This window comes from Pararge aegeria, chromosome 5, assembly GCF_905163445.1.
Source record: "Pararge aegeria chromosome 5, ilParAegt1.1, whole genome shotgun sequence".
Lineage (NCBI taxonomy): Eukaryota > Metazoa > Arthropoda > Insecta > Lepidoptera > Nymphalidae > Pararge > Pararge aegeria.
Window position 1 is genome coordinate 3,748,833 of NC_053184.1, and position 20,404 is coordinate 3,769,236.

Here is a 20,404-nt window from a genome sequence, read left to right on the forward strand (position 1 = left end):
ATAATCTTTAGTCCACACAAGAGGTATCGTTGAACTATGTACAACCTATAGAACGCAATATTGTGATATTGAAAAGCAAAATCACGCATAAAAAATAGACGAGAAAAAGATAGATGATCTAAAGAAGAAGTCGTGAAGAAATGCTATGCGTTGCCGTACAGATTTAGACATTTTGGAAGTGGTTGGTTTAATTCGTGCGAGTTGAAATCGTCGCTTTTTCTGTCGCAGGGTAAAAAGACCCTAGGGGTTTTTTCCTCCTCAACAGACAAATTGTTCCGTAATCAACAAGGAACTCTTATATATTCGCCATGTCCGTCTGCGGTTTAGCTCAAAGGTTTAACATTAAAAAGTGTTTTGCATACTAATCACGCAAAGTGGTAATAAAAATAGCTTTAAATAATACAGCCGTTTTACCCGCGTAAACTAAAAGCATCTTCACCATGAAATACGCCTCCCATAGGTATTTAAATTTAAATTTTTCATTATTTTCTAAAGTATAATTCATATACATATATCCAAGTAACATACTGGACAAAGTTTATCTGCGTAAGATTGTCTTGATAATATTTAACTGTTTGTAAGAATTCATATTATATGGCTTACTTATAAGAGATATGTACATTATTTCCGAGATTTTTTTAGACTTACCTCCTAAAAACCAATATTTTTGCTGTACATTTTATTTATGTACAACTTACCATTTAGTTAGCGCACACAGATAAAGATTCGCAGGATTGCATTTTCATTCAAGTATAGACAAAAGTAACTTTAAAAGAATAATAAAAATTGGCTCAGTATTTCTAAAATGTATCAATTCCAAACAAATATTTCCTCTTTATAAAATTTGTATACATAGAATTATTGTGTTAATTATTAACTATTTTCCCAGGAACGTTACACAGTGGATGCGAAAGAAAGCAAATCAGTGCTAACCTACGTCCCAGTCTCCGACATCGACTACGGGACGTTATCGTGCCGGGCGACCAACCTTGCTGGGCAGCAAATATCACCGTGTGTTTACACATTGCTAGCAGCGACACGTCCCGACCCGCCTTCCAACTGCTCAGTATACAACCTCACTGATGATTCGTTGGACTTGGCGTGTATAGCAGGTAAATGTATTACATACGAAAAAAAGAAATGTGTCATCTCTTGTTTCAAACGTGTCTCATTGTAATATGGACCTTTAAAAAAGTAGATCGAAACTGCGACGTTTCCTACTAGATGACGCTACAGTCGCTATAAGACTGATGTAAAAGGCATATACTAATTTCGGCATCGAGGGTAGGAGAGCCGTAGCTTAATTGGTGAAAGCGCTCAGGCCGCGATTGCCCGAGAGTCGCAGGTTCAAATCCTGTCGGTTCCGAAAATTTTTATATGCATTTTAAATTTATAAAACTAATATAATATATAGGTAGTTAGCAAATATCGCCTTGTTTTTACATACTGATATCAGTAACCGCCTTCTGTACTGTATGAACTGTATGAAGTTTAAAAATTAGTATTATATACGTATATGTGTATAAGCTGTTATATATTTTTTTTAATTAGTGTAAAGCCAGATATAGGTAATCACATAGAAAAAAGAAAGAACACATAATTTCTAGCTAATAATTTTAGGTCTTATCGTTTAAGCGACCAGATATATTTCAAGATATTTCCAAACAAAAAAATTAGAAATATCTGCTAGGCCTGAATGATCAGGAATAGGAGAACAAGAACGGACTTGACGTCACGTTTATTAAATACTACCCCTCCTCGAGAATGAGTTGTTGATTGTTGTCATTTAAACGGGATTCTTGTTACAATAGGTTACGAAGGCGGCCTCCAATGTATATATATAGCAGAAGTTTGGGCCAACGAAGGCTTAGTGACGAATTCAACGAACCAAGCGACAGTCTGGAATCTAAGAAGGCTGGGCGCTAAAAGACATCTGAAGTTGGTAGTGTACGCGGCTAATGCTCGAGGGAGATCCGAACACGTCTCATTCACTGTTGAAACTGCGCCAAGATTGGCGCCTAGAACTGGTAAGATTTTTTTTATTATACCTTAATGAAAAGATTAATATCATTTTTAAAAAAACGTGGCATGCTTCTCAAATTGTAAGCACAGCGACCCTTCATTTACTAATATCTACAAATAAGATATTTTTATAAAAATTTTACTAAGCACTACGAGTGGCTAGTTTTCTTTTCGCTCCGGCGAGTTCGAGTAGAATAAGTCAACCTAAAAGATAGACATATCTGTCGCGAGATTTTTTTTGAACTTCGTAAGGTCAAAAATGATTTTATCGAAACTTTAACCGTTTACGCAGCGTAAGCTCTCAAAAGGAAAAAAAAACCCAAATTTTGAAACATTCTTCATTGGTGCTATGCTCGTATTGCTCTTAGCATGATGATATATTATAGCCTTTCGTGATAAATAGGCTATACAACAATGAAAGGCTTTTTCAAATCGTACCAGTTGTTCCTGGGGTCATTGCGTTCAAGTAAACAAACAAGATGTGCGTTTTTAGCAATTAAAATATCACTTGCTGCAACGGTGAATGAAAACAGTGTGAGGATTCCTGCATGCCTGAAAGTTCTGCATAATGTTCTCAAAGGTGTGTGAAGTTCACCTACCCGCACTGGGCCAGCGTGGTGGACTTTTAATTTGAATTGCCTTATCCCCTACTTATTTTGGGAAAAGACTCGTGAAAGATGACTACAGAAAATGTTTTTTTTATTCTTTTGTTCTATTTAGCAAAACAGTGTGATGATTAGTTCCCCTAAGCTATTATTTACTTTTGATTTTGAGTCCCTAAAATAATATATCGTAGATTGTCCGAATCCGTCCATTTGACACGTGATGTTTTTAGCAACCCTTCTTTACCCTCCCCCTAGACTAAAAATCACCAACACATTTCACAAAAAATATAAAGACACGTAACATATCGGTGATTTTAATGTTATTTAATGAGTTTAATTTAATGTTAATGAAAATAAACATAAAAGATTTTTTAATTCATACTGCGCCGTTACAAGGTTATGTCAACTGTATTCTTATGTAACCAACTAACCATACTGAAGTAAGCTGATTCGGTTGTGTAAATGAAAACCGAAATATTACTTCGCAGGCTTAAGAAGTACATTCTCTACTGTCTCTGAGTTCTATCTATGAAACAGAAAAGTTTATTGTTTTTGAGTTAACCGCTGCCAAAGTTTTTACTGAAAGAAATTCAGATACAACCCTAACATCAAAATTCAAAATTTCTTGATTCATGTAGGTCAATCACAGGCACTTATGAAGCGTTCATACACATGTTTACATAATTCTAAGGGGATGGTGATAACTTCGTTCGCCAACTTAAACCTAAAGCTAAGAGGGTTCCAAACGCGCCCTGGTCTTAGAAGAGCCCACAACAAACTTAGCCGGATATTTTTTTTTTGTTATCTCTATCTCACAGTTTATTTATATTAGGCTATGAAGCTAGAGCAATTCACACCCAAGCTTTTTTATCCTTTAAGTAGTCCTTAATATTATAATAGGACTTCACTTCATCACTTGCAAACTTAAAATCAAGTGACTCCTGTAACTTTATGAGGTACGCGTCGCGTAGCGTAGGTGCTATGCACATGTCAGTCTTATAACCTCGATCGGGTTGTTACAAGAGTAAATACTAAGAATGTTTCGAATTAGTTTGTGTGGAAAAATAATCATCATCACCTATTAACTTCCCACTGCTGGGCACAGGTCTTGTCTCTCATAGGAGAGACGGATTTAGAACATAGACCCACTACGCTACTCCAATGCGGGTTTAATGATTAGTAGCACAATCAAGTATTAGCCAGGGCCGAAGGCTGTACGCCCTCTCCGAGGAAAGGGGGCCAATTTTACACCGCCAATTTTATAACTCGGGCTGGAAAATTCTTTAACAGAAAACACACAATACTTTATATAAATCTTACCTTCCTAATATCAATCCCTAAAAGAACAACTGTCAGGAATTAAGTGGATTTCCAGAGATAATAATTAATTATAATGCAGAGAAAGGGATTTCACCTCTGTATTCAGGATCAGCCATAATTAGCGTGAGTCATGACGTCATTAGTCAGTGTCAATTAATATGTATAGGATGGCCTCTTGCCAGATAGGTACTTTGATTGATTTACCGAGATAATTACATTAAGCTACCCCATATCAACGCTTGATTATTTATTCATCGGTGATGACCGATTAATAAATCATTAATAGAATAAACTGTTGATCGGCAACATGCGATTAATAATTAATTAATTGCTGTCAGATGTAAGCTTAAACATGCTTCTATCTAATAAATAAAGGACGCTGAAGGTACATTCCTCTTATAAAAGACTCAATAATTCATGTCTAACTGCTGGGCACAGTTGGATCTTGATAGGAGTTTACTCCTGGAAGTAATTTTTTTTTCGAAAGGAAACTTGCCGACCACCTGGGGTTGCTACGGTGGCACCGGGGGAGTGGGGCGAGCGCGAGAGCTCACCATGAGAAAAGCCCGAAGCTTGACGACATCGGGGGGAAGTGAGGGACGTTGACCCTAGTGTGCCTCCTTCGAGGACTCTGACCTCAGCTCGGTTTGACGTTAATCTGACTTAAGACTCCTGGAAGTACTATCTGGAAGTTCGTATGACTGGATACATATCTCATTTGACAATTACTATTGACCTTTTGTTTAGAATTATTTAAGGACGTCAAGGTAAAGGCCATGGTTCATTACTTTTTTTTATTTATTATCATTTGTATTATTGCCTTTATTATATTTACCAAATAATTTAATATAATGTTCTGTGGCATACAGTTGAATAATAATTGACCACTGTGCGACGCCATAATAGACTGACCAAGACGATAAACAATTGCAATAAAAAAAAACCATGAAACGAACATCTTTTTTGTAGGAGATACTCGTAATATTATGACAGAGCCCAAGAAAAATATACGCGTCGAAGTAAAAACCGTTCTCGTTTTGGTAGTTTGGTTGAAATCAAATCCGAAACAGATCCAGTAGATTCTTGCATGAATGTTTTTCTGTTCCAAACTTCCCATTACAAGTTGTAAAATTAACTTTTACTTTGGAAACGGAATTACAGTTAAAGCAAAACACTTTGAAAATTTTACCGACCATGAAAGTACTTCTAAAAAGTTATTCCGAAAAGCAAATGCAACCGCAAAATAAGCGACGAAACAAGGGGAAATAAAACTTTTTATGTGTTCAGTTTTTGCACTGAATATTACCGGGGCAAAAAGAGGTTTGCTTAGCAGGAAAAGTATGCTTATTTCAAAAGTCGTTTTACGTTGTTCGATCAGATACCTGATTGTTTAAAACCCATACTGATATTATAAAAGCAAAATTGTGTCAGTTTATTCTTCTTCTTCGTTTACACTTTTTATCTCGGAACAGCAAACATGAACAACATAATCTAAAAAATCTAAATGTCGATCGATTCAATTAGGTTCTATTATTTCTCAGGGACACAAAAAGATATTATTTTTAACTCGCGTTTAGTAATAGATGTGAGTTTATCGGACGTATTTTATTTATTCTAAGAGTTTATTAAGTTAGTATTGAAATTGACTATTTCCTTGGACGCGTATGCACTACATACGGGATTAATGTGTGTATGTCTATAACTACGTTTATTCCTCCATAACTTCTAAAAGCCTTCGCTCATTTAGGTATATAAGATATTTTAAGAATCCTTTCCAAATGACTGCTTTTAGCCATTTTTAAATGTGAAAATTCAGACAGCTTCTTGTTTCTTTTACCAAACAGAATAAGTTTTATTATTCTTCATAATTATTCACCCATAAACGACTCACTATGATATGTCCATGGGTTTAAGCGATATTACACCACGCTGGCCAAGTGTGGATCTGTAGAATTCAACGCGTTTGAGAACATTATATATAACTCTCAGGCGTGCAGGTTTCCACACGATGTTATTTTTTACCGTTAAAGCTAGTGATATTGAAACTCACATTACTCCAAAAAGATAAAGAATAAGGGTTAAAGATAGACGGTCGTGACGGGGATTGAACTCGGTACCTACCTTAAAAAAAAAAAAAATTTAAATCTGTTTATTATAAATAAAAAATACATGGTTGTTTAGATCTCAATTACATTACGCTAATCTTCATTATGGAAGATTTTTGCGCTTGAGAGGGTTGCACAAATATATATTGATTATTATATATTAGTTAATGTATAATGTAAAGAAAAAAAAAAACAAAAGAAACATTTCTATAGTGATAATTAATGGAATTTGTAGGAATGGTCTGGATGAACTTCCGCCTAGTAGTTTTTGCACGTACCCTGAATGTAATAACGTTTCAATTAGTTTTTGATTTGCTTCAGGTTTTTATTTTCAATTTCTTCTAGCAAAGGTCTAGGTAATTTTTCTAAAACACTAGGCAGGAGGTACTCTCATACCCTCTTTCCATAAACATTATTAAATGTGGGTGTTCTAAACATAGGTAGGTAGGTTAAATGACGTAAGTGCATAGGTCTAGCATTCTTGTCTAATTTGCAAATGTTGTTATGATACTGAGTTATTATTGCTAAATCCACTTTGTCATAAACTGACATCACATTACAATATTTAAAAAGCCCTTCGTAATTATTTTTATGTTTATATTTAATTTTTAATGGAACTATTGTTTTCAGTAATCTAAGTTGCAATTTATAAATGTTTTGCCGATGGGTTTTATAAGTTCTGCCATAACTAGAGATGCCATAGTTTATAATCGAATCTGCTAGTGACATATATAGCAATCGTAATGTTCTATAGGGCAACTTATTTTTAAGTATGCACATTTTCGCCAACACAGCTCTTAGTTTACAGCATACATAGTCGAAAGGGAAGTCGGCAACAAACAAAGTCAAAGTCAAAAGTCAAAAATATCTTTATTCAAGTAGGCAATTAATTTTGATGCGTGCATTACATGGGAATTGTGTGCACGGTAGTAAGAAACCCACAAAAAACTAAGCCGGTTGGTCTTTTTTTATCACCATCTCATATTGTCATTTAAAGTTATTAGAAGCGAAACCTGGTTAGAACAACAATTCACACCCAAAACTTTTTTTATCGATTACGTAGTCCTTTATAATATTATATAATAGAACTTTTCCATAAGCTTATGTTTAATACAAATTTTGTATTAAACGGGTAGTGTATGGTAGACGATGTGAATGGGTAGTTTGATGTAAAATTGTATGCAATTTCCTTTAAACGAATTATGGAAACCCACTATGTTATTGCTAATATTTTTTTTAAACTGTTAGCATTAATTCTAACTCTTATATTTATTCTGGCCTCGCCCCACGAATATTACGGTTGGCTGAAAGTAAAGGCGTCGCCGCTCGCTATGAAAACGGCAATTTGGCTTAAATTCAAGTGTCAATTTCGAAGCTTAATCGAGTTGTGATGAGAATGTTATTCTAATACTGCAATAACCCGTTTATATACGACGAATACAAGCCGTTTTAGGGGCTTAATGCGATATTTTATAATTTACTGTTAGCACGAGTATTTTGGACGTTCCCAGAATATAGGTTAAAGTACATCGATTATTTATCAACCGGTTATAGCCTAGAGGTTAGCACTTTGGCCTTTTTTGGTAGGGTTCACGTCTGTGCTTCCGAAAACATATTAAATTAACCCTTAAAGTTAAAGTCCTTGTTAACCTAATAAGGACTTTAACTTTAACATCTAATAATAATTGTTAAAGCCCGCATTATAGCAATATAAGCCTCTAAATGCCTCTTTGAGAGAAATCCTGGTCCCAGCAGTGGGATTTATAAACTGAAGGACACCAAATTATCTCAGAGATACAGATCGTATTATGAAAATTAAGCTTAATTTGCAATGAATATTATTATTTCACTTTACAATGAATAATTGTTAAGATAAAAATAAAGATAACGATGTTGACTTTTACAACAATTATTCATTGTAAAGTCAACATATCCATATGTTACTATCGACAGAATACGTGTAATCATTCCCACATTACTAACGCGGTTTGGAGCTTTGGGGTATTGGATGTAGTAATGCAATGCGGACGGTAAACGTGTCGTCTCGGCAGCTTCCGTCGGACACGTTACTTGTCAATATGACACTTTGGGTGGAGTGTTGATTGTGTGTAATATTTTTTTTAATACTACTAAAAACGGAATACTTTTTAAAATCGAGAACATGAAGCAAACTCAAAGTAAAACTTTATACTTGGAGACATTTAAGATCTAGTTATATATTTTCCGAATGTACGAATCGGATTTTCCTTCTATGTATTCTAATTTGTACTTCATGAATATTTTAGACCACCAGTAAGTAGGTACCCTAAAGGTTTTAATGGAAATCAAATCAAGTTAAAAGACATTTACCATAAACACCAAATTAAAAAAATGTTTTTTTTTTGTGTTTAACTAGAAATCCGTTGTCTCTTCCACAATAAAAGACATTGATTTTCGACATCAACCATCACCTGCGGCCTATTAAAATCCCACTGCTGGGCACAGGTCCCCTCTTTCATAGGAGAGTTTTTCAGGTTTTGAGCATATACCCACCCCGCTGCTCTAACGCGAACAGGTGGGCTTTAAAATTCAAAAAAAAACAAAATTCATTTATTTCAATTAGGCCTAATTAATAAGCATTTTTGAAACGTCAAGTCAGTGTTTGTAGTGACTCTACTTCCGGTTCGGAAGGCAGATTCCACTGAGAAGCGCCGGCAAGAAACTCAGCAGATTGCTCTTTTCCAACATCATTTTTAAGTTTAACAATCTTTAGAATTATTTTAGTTTTGTGAGAGATGAGAGCGGAGTGGCCTGCTTCGAAGCAGCCTTGTTAAATGTGTTTTAATATATTGTTTAAACTTAGGTAAAGGTAGATCTAATATTACCTTCGGTATCATGTTATAAAAGCATTTAACAGCTATTATCACAAGAAAGGGATAAAAACCTAGCACCGATGACTTCTGCTAGCTGCTCTCCAAGATATGGGGAATTAAACCGCAAACTTCTTGACTCCAGGCTGTTATTTAGAATTATTTAACAGAAAAACCGATTCGGTTTTCGAACCCCAGACCTTGTGATCCGTAGTTGAGCATGGTAATCACTAGACCAACGAGACGGTACAAGTTAAGAAGATACCTCATGCTGTTACTCTCACTAAGAGCTGTGACACAGTCCGATAGACAAAAAAGATATCCAATAAAGATTCAATCTCAAAGTAAAGTTCGTTGTTAATGATAACTTGGATATATTTCATAGCGACAATCAAAAATGAACGCTTACGAGTAATTGACGCTATGCGCTACTCTAAAGACAAACTATATAAATTCATACAAGCTTTGCCAATTAAGTATCTCGCAACGGCAGAGCTGTGGACGCACGTTTAATTTGTATGATATTTTACGATGAACATAAAGTTTAATATTCTATTAATTATTAGCGACAACGAGAAATATATGTACAGTTTATTTTATAAATACTTGATTCTATGTTCAAATATTGTTAGAATTCTTTGGTATGAAGCTAAAATTACCGTACATATACACCGTATATTGGTACTCCGTGAAGCGTATATCAGCAATTTTTTTTTAAACCTAGGAAAATAAACGTTTTTATTCTGATTTTGTAGACATAGTCTGAGTTGAAGTAGATACTGAAACCAGGTAGTTTTCAGTAATACTAATCAACAAATGCAGTAAATATTCCGCAAATACAATAATCTGCTAGCTTCTTTAGCCAATAAAAACTGAAGTGGCAATGGGCAGGGCACATAGCTCAGAGAACCGGTGGTAGTAGATAAAATAAAGAAGTAAATTTTGGTAGTAGAGCTTTTTGTGACGGAGCTCGTCCAGGGTCCAGGGTAGTACTTCCGCCATGCTGATTTCTGTCGCCAAGCAGCATTGCTGTATTCCAGTCTGAAGGGCGTGTTTGTCGACGTAATTACAGGTACATGAGGCTAAACACCTACGCCTCAGGTTGATGGACACAGCTCCATTTTGTAGAACGTGTTCCTAGTATACCCTGCGATATATTGCTCTGTTTGTCGGCGAGGGTTTACCATATGCCATCGTCTTTGTCTGTAAATCATTTATATAAAAAATGTATGAATTAACAAAGTGACTTTGACGAAAAGTAAGTTTCTTTTAAATATTGGATAGAAGCCGGCGTTACTTTGGGGAATTCCATGACATACGATTAAAAAAAAATAGTGACATCTGCATATCGTCTGCGAAAGGTACAAAAGTCATTTGTGAGATTGAGTATAAGCTTTTATAATATGATTCCTAAGGAAATTTTTTACCTACCAATGCATAAGTTTAAAGAATGTGTTAAAACACATTTATTACAGCGAGGTTATTATACAATTGATAAATTTCTTAATGACAAGGTTGCTTGGAAGCATCCGGCTCCGCTTTCATCTCTCAAAAGATAGAAAAAAGAATGTTAAAATGTAAAATGTAAATTTTTGATGTTGGAAGAGCAACTGCTGAGTTTCTTGCCGGCTTCTTCTCGGTAGAATCTGCCTTCCGAACCGGTGCTAGAGTCACTACAAACAGACCGACTTGACGTTTCAAAAGTGCCTATATTATTAGGCCTACTTGAAATAAATGATTTTAGAATTTAAAATTTTTGAATTTGATTCTAGCTTAATTTGCTACGCAAAAAGCAGGAGAAACTGTACAGCTTCATTTATAATTCAGTCAATCTTTACACTAAACAAATCTTCGGCAATGCAGAGTAGCTAGCTAGATTGCCGAAGATTGCACATCTACGCATCTACGCACATTTCGTTCCGATACCGGAGCATCCTTAGGTGATGTTGATTACCGTCCTTTGCGGAGTAAAGCAAATTAAGTTTCATCGATCGATCTATGAAAGCCAATAGTTTTTTTTTTACTTTAGTTTTTTTTTTTGATTGGCGCAGTGGGCAGCAATTCTTCTTTATGAGTCAAGGCTGTGAGTTTGATTCCCACAACTGGAAAATTGTATGTGATGGACATGGATGTTTTTCAGTGTCTGGGTGTTTATTTGTATATGATAAGAATTTATTTATATTATTCATAAAAATATTCATCAGTCATCTTAGTACACATAATCTACGCTTACAAATAGCCCCAAGACTAGATGGCGATGCGTGTATTGTCGTAATATATTAATTATTACTATAATTATTTACTATCACAAGAAGTTGCCTAATCATTGACAAGAAAATACATGGAAACGTAAGAAAGAACTTAAAATATGTAATCTCAACCAGTAACCCTAGGCAGTGTGAGAGTTGGAAAAGGAAGGAGAATAAGTACAGCAATAATAAAAAAAGGGTTAAATAAAAATATCTATATACCAGAAGCCGATAGAGTATAGCAAATTAAGCTTGATTTTAATAGGAGTTTCTTTTAAACAGAAGCGCAAGAAGCGTGGGAGGTGAACTGGGCAGTCGGTGGAGTTCTTGGAGCGGCGCTTACAGTCGCAATCATCCTTTGTCTGGCCTTGGTTGCGACGAGGTTGCGACCTAGGTCCAGGGATTATGAAGGTAAATACCTATCTATATTATCGTGTATATATAGGTTTGTTTGTTTAAAAACTTTAATTTACACACACATCTTATACAAAGTAAACACAAATAATAAAGAAGAAACATAATATAAAATGAGGCGTGCCAAGGCGGCCTTATCGCTAAAGCGGTCTCGGTTGTTTGTCGGTCTTGTGGACTGTATTAAAAATGTTGAAAAATTAAACTGATTGCTTGTTATAAAGAATATTTACTTTGTTACAATAAATGTGCTTTACCCTTTTCCATTGTGGGAACCGTGTTCTGTAGTAGACCGGTAATGGGTTTATATGATGAAGATTATGATGATTGTCATCATTGAGACCGTCGATGCGTGAACATGGATCAACGGTTTCTACAGAAATGGACATCGAACAGAAATAGGCTTCTATGCCTATTTATGTCCCCCAGCTGTATACCTTCCTCCTCACTCCATTACAAGTTACTACCTTCCTCTCTTGTCTGCAATCTCACTTGGTAAGTGGTGATGCAGTCCAAAATGGTAGCGGGCTATATACCCACCATAACCCTAAAAGGGTTATGGTGTACCCACAGCCTTCATCGGTTTCAACGTGACATCGTACCGGAACGCTAGGAATTAGGATGGTAACTAGCCACGGCAGAAACTTGGCATGAGACAAACAGCAAAATAGAATTTAGAGTTTTATAAACCATGGTTGGCAGCTTTTTTTTTATCTCAAACGCCTAACGTGTTCTTTAAGGCAAGGGATGTAAAATGCTTTTTTTTTAATCTCGGGCTAGTATTAAAATAAATCTGGCCAGGTTTAGGATTCCTTTATGAAGCTATATAATATAACTATTGAACGATAGTACAACCCAAAAAACAAGTTCTAAAAAAAATATTTCTTGTCTGTCTGTTTAAGTACATTTATGGAATGGCTGAACAGATTTAAATTCATCGTTTGCGAGCGTATGTACAGGATAAAACAGGGAGTGACATGGGATCAATACAATGTATTGTGAAGTCAAGAACCTCCGATATTATATAAAGGCTATAATTTTAACTTTAAGCTACACCATAATTACTTATTTTAATTAATTTGATAAATATCGTTTCCATTAAAACTTATCCTTTTGTAAAATTTATAATTATCAAGAGAAAAGTTTGTAACAAGATACTTATTTCCAGTGACAATGCAATCAACGAAGAACCAGAAGGCGTCCCTACAGAAGCGGTGCTCCCCCGACGAGCGTAACCCGGATCTTATTCCCCTTAGTAAAGGTAATTTTATATATTTTAACTTAAATTCCAATTAAAAATTCATAGCACTTGTGTAACATCACGTTTGCAGTTCTTATAAGCTTTATGTGGGATCAGGACAAGAAATAAAACGAAAAATATTCACACTAATTTCACATTTAATATCACTCGTACTCGGACCGTGTACGGCATTACCGACAACCTCTTTCGATATCTTCGCTCGCATTCAAACATAAAACTACTACTCACGAGTTCTCAACTTATTTTCATTATTTATCAAATGAAGAGTCCTAAGCAAGAAATTACATATAATATGTAATCCAAAGAACATTTATTATATGTGAACTCAAACAGTTAGTGTAAGAGTTTGATATTGGAGGAGAAGAGGTATAGCAATAATAACAAAAAGAGATCTTACCTAAACCATAGACTTCACTGATGATGGAACAAAATCGAAAAGAAATAGAAAAATCACTTTAAAATTCGCCTAGATTTATAAAATATACGATATATTATACATTCCATTCATTTCAATGAAATAATTATAAACTGTACTTGTTTTATATTGATGAAAGTTAATGAAGTGGAATCCTGTAGTTTGACTGTTTGCCCCTTGCTGCTACGCATTACTCTACTGGCTGTACTCCCTCTTTTCTTGACCTTATTATGGTCTCTTCTCCGGATTTTGTCTTCAAGCACGGTCAATGTCCTGCTGATGCATTTTCATATCATGATTTAATTTTTCTTTCCTATAAAATACGTCCTCCTAAAGCTAAATCTAAAATAATTCTCCAGCGTAACTTTGGTGGGATTGACAAGAGTCGCCTTTGTGATGATGCCAGTCTTCTTGATTGGACTGCTATCACAGATGTCGACTCGATTGATCGTAAGGTTGAGGTATTTAATACTTTGCTAACGCAGCTTTATGATGCACATGCTCCTATACGACCGATAAAGATTAAGCATCTGCCAGCGCCATACCATTAAAACATGGAAATTTCTTGAGTCGCTTGGAGTTGGTAAGTCATATACTTCTATTAATTTCGATATTGATCTCCTGAATAAACATTTCTCTACTTCCGATACAATCGAAAGTGTCGATAAGGAAAATACTCTTAGACTTCTTTCTTCTGCCTCAACTCCAGACTTTCCTGCCTTTAACTTCAAATCTTTAACTGAATGTGATGTTAAGAAGAGCATTATGTCCATCGCCTCGAATGCTGTCGGTACTGATTGCATAAGCCGTAATATTATGATCATTCCTATTTTTGATGTTATTTCTCCCATTCTAACTCATATCTTTAATTATTCAATCCACTGTAGTAAATTTCCTGATGCATGGAAAAATGCACAGATTATTCCTCTTCCTAAAAAGACAACCCCCGCATCTTTTTCGGATTTTCGACCTATATCTATTCTACCCTTTTTGTCAAAAGTTCTTGAAAAACTAGTTTTCCAGCAACTGAATCTATTTCTTAATAAACATTCCCTTCTCAATCCTTTGCAATCGGGATTTCGTCTTGGTCATAGTACGGTTACAGCATTAGTTAAAGTGACCGATGACATTCGGCTGGCGATTGATAATAAGCAGGTTACAGTTTTGACTCTGCTTGACTTTAGCAACGCTTTCAATACTGTTGACTATGACATCTTGCTTAGTCTGATGTGCTCTATTAACATATCTCCATCTGTGATAGACTGGTTTCGGAGTTACCTCTATGGTCGTCGACAACGCATTCGCTTGGATGAGTCTATGTCTTCTTGGTGTGATGTTACAGCCGGGGTACCTCAGGGTGGCGTGTTATCTCCCTTACTCTTTGCTATATTCATCAATTCCATTACTCAAAATATATCTTCTCTCTACCACATGTATGCAGATGATATCCAAATTTATCGCCACTCAAGCATTGAAAATCTTAGTTCTGCTGTCTCTGCTATAAATTTGGATCTTGGGGTTATTTATGAGTGGAGCAAGCAATATGGTCTAAAAGTTAATCCTGGGAGGTCTAAATCAATCATCATTGGCAGCCCTGGAATGATTTCGAAAGTTGATGGACGTAACTTATGGCCTATTCTTTATAACGGTGTAGGTATACCTTTTTGTGCTACCGTTAAAGACCTTGGCTTATATTTGGATCAGGATTTGTCTTGGTCCAAACATATAAAAGAAATGAGTAGACGTATGTTTGCCACCATGGGCTCGCTGCGACGCCTAAGATCTGTTCTCCCAATCCCGACTAAAGTTATGTTGGCACATTCCCTCCTTCTATCTATTCTTGACTATGCGGACGCAAGCTATCTTAATTTGACTGAGGACCAGCTTAACAAACTTGAGCGTCTCCAAAATCTTGCTATTCTGTTCATATTTGGCCTACGCAAGTATGACCACGTATCTTAATTTCGACAAAAGCTCAAGTGGCTCCCTATTCGCCGTCGCCGAGATATGCATGTCCTTTCACTTCTGTACTGTGTGTTATTTAATCCTAAAACACCTTCGTACTTGAAGGAAAAATTTGATTTTGTAGGATTGCCTGCTGATTTGAGATCATGTCGTATGCTGACACTTCACATGCCTTTTCACAAGACGAAGTTCTATAAACTCTCGTTTACAGTGCAACTTATTGAGTTGTGGAATGCGCTCCCACTGAATACACGTGAGGCAAAATCGCTTGAAACATTTAAAAACGCGGTGAAAGCATATTATCTTGCACAATAATGACGACATTTATTATACCTTGATTATGCTTATTTTTATTATCTATATGTTCATATAATATGTATGATTGAGTATATATTAGTTTATTATTTTATATTTATTTATTATATTTTTCTTATTTGTGCAATTTTGTTTATGTATTTGTATTTAGCTATTTGAATGTACGTTTATAATAATTTTACACCACCTGTCCGCTCTCTCTCATCTTGTCCTAATCCAAAGGTTGCCTGGCAGAGATCGCTACTTAGCGATAAGGCCGCCTTTTGTATTCTACTTCTGTTTTTGTATTTCTTTTGTTTTTTTTATTTTCCTAACTTCATTATGATGTACAAATAAAGAGTTAAATAATAATAATAATAATTAACCGATCTTAGGATATCGAAGACAAAATATTTTAATGTGCAACAGATTATATTCTTACCTGAACCCATTGCAAAAGTAAACAACATACTTTTAAAATTACTTACCAGTAGGTACACAGCACATGAAAATCGTCTTATTTTTTTCTAAATCCTATTTACTCTTTTCCCATGGAGTTCACGGGTCATTTATTTTTATACAGCCCCTTTCTAAACGGTCCACTTGTGAAGATAAGATCATATCATTAACCGTAATGGAAACTCGAATGACTGTGTCCTCACATGAAAATCCCGACGTCTTTCTTTCGCAATCATGATCATCTCGTTTACCTACTTTCGTTAAGCCCATACTTATATCAGTTAGGGAATCTACCTTTTTTATGACCACACGGTGATTGTTATATATCTATTGTATTAGTGGTAGTAGAGCTTTTTGTGATAGAACTTTTTACAATGCTGTCCGTAGCCTTAGTACAAGATCTGCTCTTTCGCAATCGAGAAGTCGTTCTCGAATATAAAGCGCTCTATCGCTAAAGTAAAATGGGTCTAATTTCCTTTGTTTTAGAATCGCGAATCCTGTACTTTTGATTTTTTTTACAAACTTTTAAAAGAATTGTAGACAAGTTTCAGCTGTATTACAACAAAGATAAGGTTCGATTTCACTCTGATAGTCAAGTATTTTGAACGAACGAATCCTCGATCCTTGTAATATGGCAACTATTCTGGAGTGGGTGGTTGCAGGTTTAATTACAGACATATGAGGTTGTTAACCACAGGGCAGCACATTGCAGAAAGTGTAACTTGCATACCCAGTGAAGAGTTTCCCACTTACTCCTTCAGTTATTACTATTAAAAAATCTATGCGATAGATACAAGAATGATTTAACAGTCGATTGAACGAGAAGGAAAAAAAAGCTATTTGATCAGAGACGTTTATTCATTCGAGTCGCGGATAAAATGGGATTTATGACGGTGCATTCTGCTTTTCACTTCGGTAGCGACGTAATGCAACAGGAAAATCGAAAACCATCACTGACTTATCATAAGTTAAAGAAAATAACACAATTTGATATATTTGTGCAACTGTCTAAACTTGGAGGAAATATCAAATGTACAATTTCGAAAAGTATTTAAAATTCTGAATCTCCGGGATTATAGAGTGATAAGAAGGCATAAATTAGTATTTTATTTTCGGTATTGGTAGTCAATTACCAGTGCTTAATGAAGAAATGCAATAAGGCCGCTATAGCTACAGTGATGCAGGTTCAAATACCATCGGATCTTTGTGTAATTAAACAGAGTGCGCGAATGCATGTTTAAAACTTTTTGATTCACACTTTAGTTTGATACGACAAAAAAAAAAAATTACCTCCAGATATCACTACTGTCCTAGTTTATAGCTAACCTTTACAAAATCACTACACTTTATTTTCTATTCGCCTCATGGTGCACCGAAAGCCAGTGCTTGAAAGTCGAGCAGTCCAGACCCTCTGCCAACGTGCTTAGGATTTCATTATCAGAGGCTCGCAAACGACTCCAAAAAGTTGCGATTCGGGATCTCATGATCGCAAAGAGATCCGGTACTCTGGCCCTAGAGAACATGTCCGCGCTGCAGTACCTTGGCAACTTCATCAAGATACGATAAGCATTATTGTATTGCACCCTGATATTGTTGACAGCGCGTTTGGTGGACTTTACCTAAAGCTTTACCCGAACTTACCCATAAACAGTATGCTCTAAATCTGGATGGATAACATCAAAAATAGTGACTATAGTCTGCCCATCCCTTCATACTGTGTCCGCCACACGATGGCAGTCTATAAAAAGATATATATGCCTACAGTAATGTAACACAACAGAAATATTTAATATTGCATTTACAGGGCGACGAGTAGTGGGTGTCATTTTAATTAAGCGTCACATGAATGCCACAAAAATTAAATAACGTTCGCGAAGCGAATATTACTTACACACAAGTATTCATTATATAATATAATTAAATGTATTATTAACATGCGTTGATTTAATATTTGTATGAAATTTTAAAAAAATGCTAAATTTTAATCAGAAGCTCCTAATTATTTAATTCTGGTTAATAGCGACGTTGGCCAAAGTCCGTAATTCGGGAACTTCTAATTTTATAGCTTCTTTGTTTCTCAAGGTGCCATAAAATACGTTGCAGATAAGCCTCAGGTCCTGGTTGTCGTCACTAAATTGTGGTAATAATCGTCAAAACTTACCAACCCGATGCGTGGTAGGTTTATGCTCTAAAACTGTCTCTTCTATGAGAGACGAAGCCTGTGCCAAGCAGTGGGACGTAAATGTAAATGAAATTAAATGAAAAATGAAATTAAATGAAATGAAATGAAGATATATTTTATTGTACACCTAACAGAATGCAATTCTAAAATGTTTTTTTAGAAGTCTCTTGAAAATAGATAGCGACTGCGCACGCCTAATTTGAAAAGGGAGTGAGTTCCATAGCGGAACAGCTTCAACTGAAAAAGGATGAATGAGAGAGAGAAGTACTATAAGAAGAAATGTATGGGATTAGGTTATCTTCAGAACACAGAGGGCGTTAGTGAGAATCGCTGAGAAACCAAGCCGTTCTCTTAGATATTGAGGAGTAGCTGGATTTAACATAACACTTTATAAGAGGGACAGAATATGAGTAATGGGCTGAGGATAAATAGGAGTTTAATATCGATAGTGACGGAGTTGTACTATAAAGGTTGAAAATGTAACCAAAACTTATAAATTACAATTTGAATAGAGATTTTTGCAAATTAAAAGGTTGTTTACTATTTAACATGGACTTCCGGAAAGTCCTGCTTTTATACGATACCCCATTTATTGTTCTCTATCTGTAACTGTCGGGTCATATCTATTATTTTCAAAGCCTTTACACCACCGATGTTGTTTCACAAACCAAACTTTAACTTAGAACCAATTCCATTGTTATATGGCACTGTCGCAATGTGTAACTTAGTTTATCAACTGAACAAACTGTCCGGCTCTCGTTCAGCCATTAAAGAAACGAGTTCTTCACTTTTCAGGGTTCCGTACCCCAGTATGAAAAAACAGGAAGGAACTTTTACAGAATCACTCGAAGTAAGTTTCTCTATCAGTATATCTGACAATCCTTTGCCACCAATCCTCCTCTTCCGAACGGTATCGTGCGAGGCAACTAAGGAAAAAGTTATAACACAGGCTTCAGTGTTCTCGGTGATATTACTAACTACAATCGAACCAGCGAACACCACCTCGGCTGCCCAGCATGGTGATTATGGACAATGCCTCCCGTTGTGAAAGACCTTTAGATCTTTAGTCAGTAGTAACAGGTAAGCTCTATATCACATTTTACTGCAACATAACTTACCACCAGGTATTATTGCAGTCAAGGATTAACTTTATTGGAATAAAAAACAGGGGCTTCTGCAAGAAATCTTTTTGTAGATTAGCTGTCACCGTGCACGTCCTGCCTTTTACCATGTTATTTTTAATCTGTAGTACAAAATAAACAACTAAAAAGTAATCATAAAATGTATATTAAGAATTCAAATCCAGAAAATTTGTAGCAACAAGTAAAATACCGCAGCAGATATTCCACATTTACCGTAGTAAAGTAGAAACGTGGAATATTTCAAGATCTCATTTGTTTTACAAACGAATGCAATTAATTATGCCTTCCGCACGTTACAGCTTACTTACAATGTTGCTCAATGATACGGAAAAACTAGTTCTAGTTTTCCCTTTTTGATATTTCTGCACGTAATTTTAATAAATTTCAATTCTACTTTGAATTAGTTGGTGTGGTATTGAACATTTTTATGACTATTTAATCTATTTTTTATTTCACTACAAGTTAGCCCTTGTGTGCAATCTGACCTGATAAAGAGTGATGATACAGTCTGATGGTAGCGAGCTAACCTATTTATGTTAAACCCATACCTCTAATCTCACTGTACCGGAAGGCTACATCGCTTAGCGGGACGTCTTTGTCCGTAAAGTAACTGGCCACGGTGGCCCACTAAACAAGACCAGACGAAATTGAGAAATTGACCAGCCGGGGTTTGAACCTTCGGGGACTTATAAGACCAGAGTGCTCGCCAATACGGCACGTGGTCTTGTAACAAAAAAATATTATAATCATTTTTATGTCTGCACTCTACATTCATTACTTTATCGTGTCTTTTTCCATTCGTATTAAAGAAAGGAAGACTTTAAACCCACATCGCTGCTTCAATGTGGGTTTGGAAGCTTTTAACGATTACTTTTATATATTAGTAATACTAAACAAAGACGATTGGTTAAAGTGCTCTCTTAGACATGGAGGTGGAGTGACGCCAACATTCCGACTTATGAGTAAAAAGTAGGAGGAGTAGGAGAAACTTAGGAGTAAAATATAATCACAAGATCGGTTTTACTTTAAAACCGTAAATAAGTAACGAAGCATATAATTTTTAAATTCTCGAGAACCGTTCCACGGTCGTTTTTGAGACAGTTAGGAAGTATCCTTGAGATATTT

General features: G+C 35.6%; 1 protein-coding gene across 2 annotated transcripts in view; it reads left to right on the forward strand.

Moving 5' to 3' along the window:
- LOC120624123 (nephrin-like) overlaps positions 1–20,404 on the forward strand; it is a 269,981-nt gene that overhangs the window by 237,160 nt on the left and 12,417 nt on the right. For both annotated transcript variants that reach the window (XM_039890481.1, XM_039890480.1), the window contains exons 12-15: positions 890–1,112; positions 1,812–2,027; positions 11,433–11,561; positions 12,730–12,822. In XM_039890481.1, the coding sequence (XP_039746415.1) occupies positions 890–1,112; positions 1,812–2,027; positions 11,433–11,561; positions 12,730–12,822 (661 nt within the window). The remainder of the gene's footprint in view (positions 1–889; positions 1,113–1,811; positions 2,028–11,432; positions 11,562–12,729; positions 12,823–20,404) is intronic.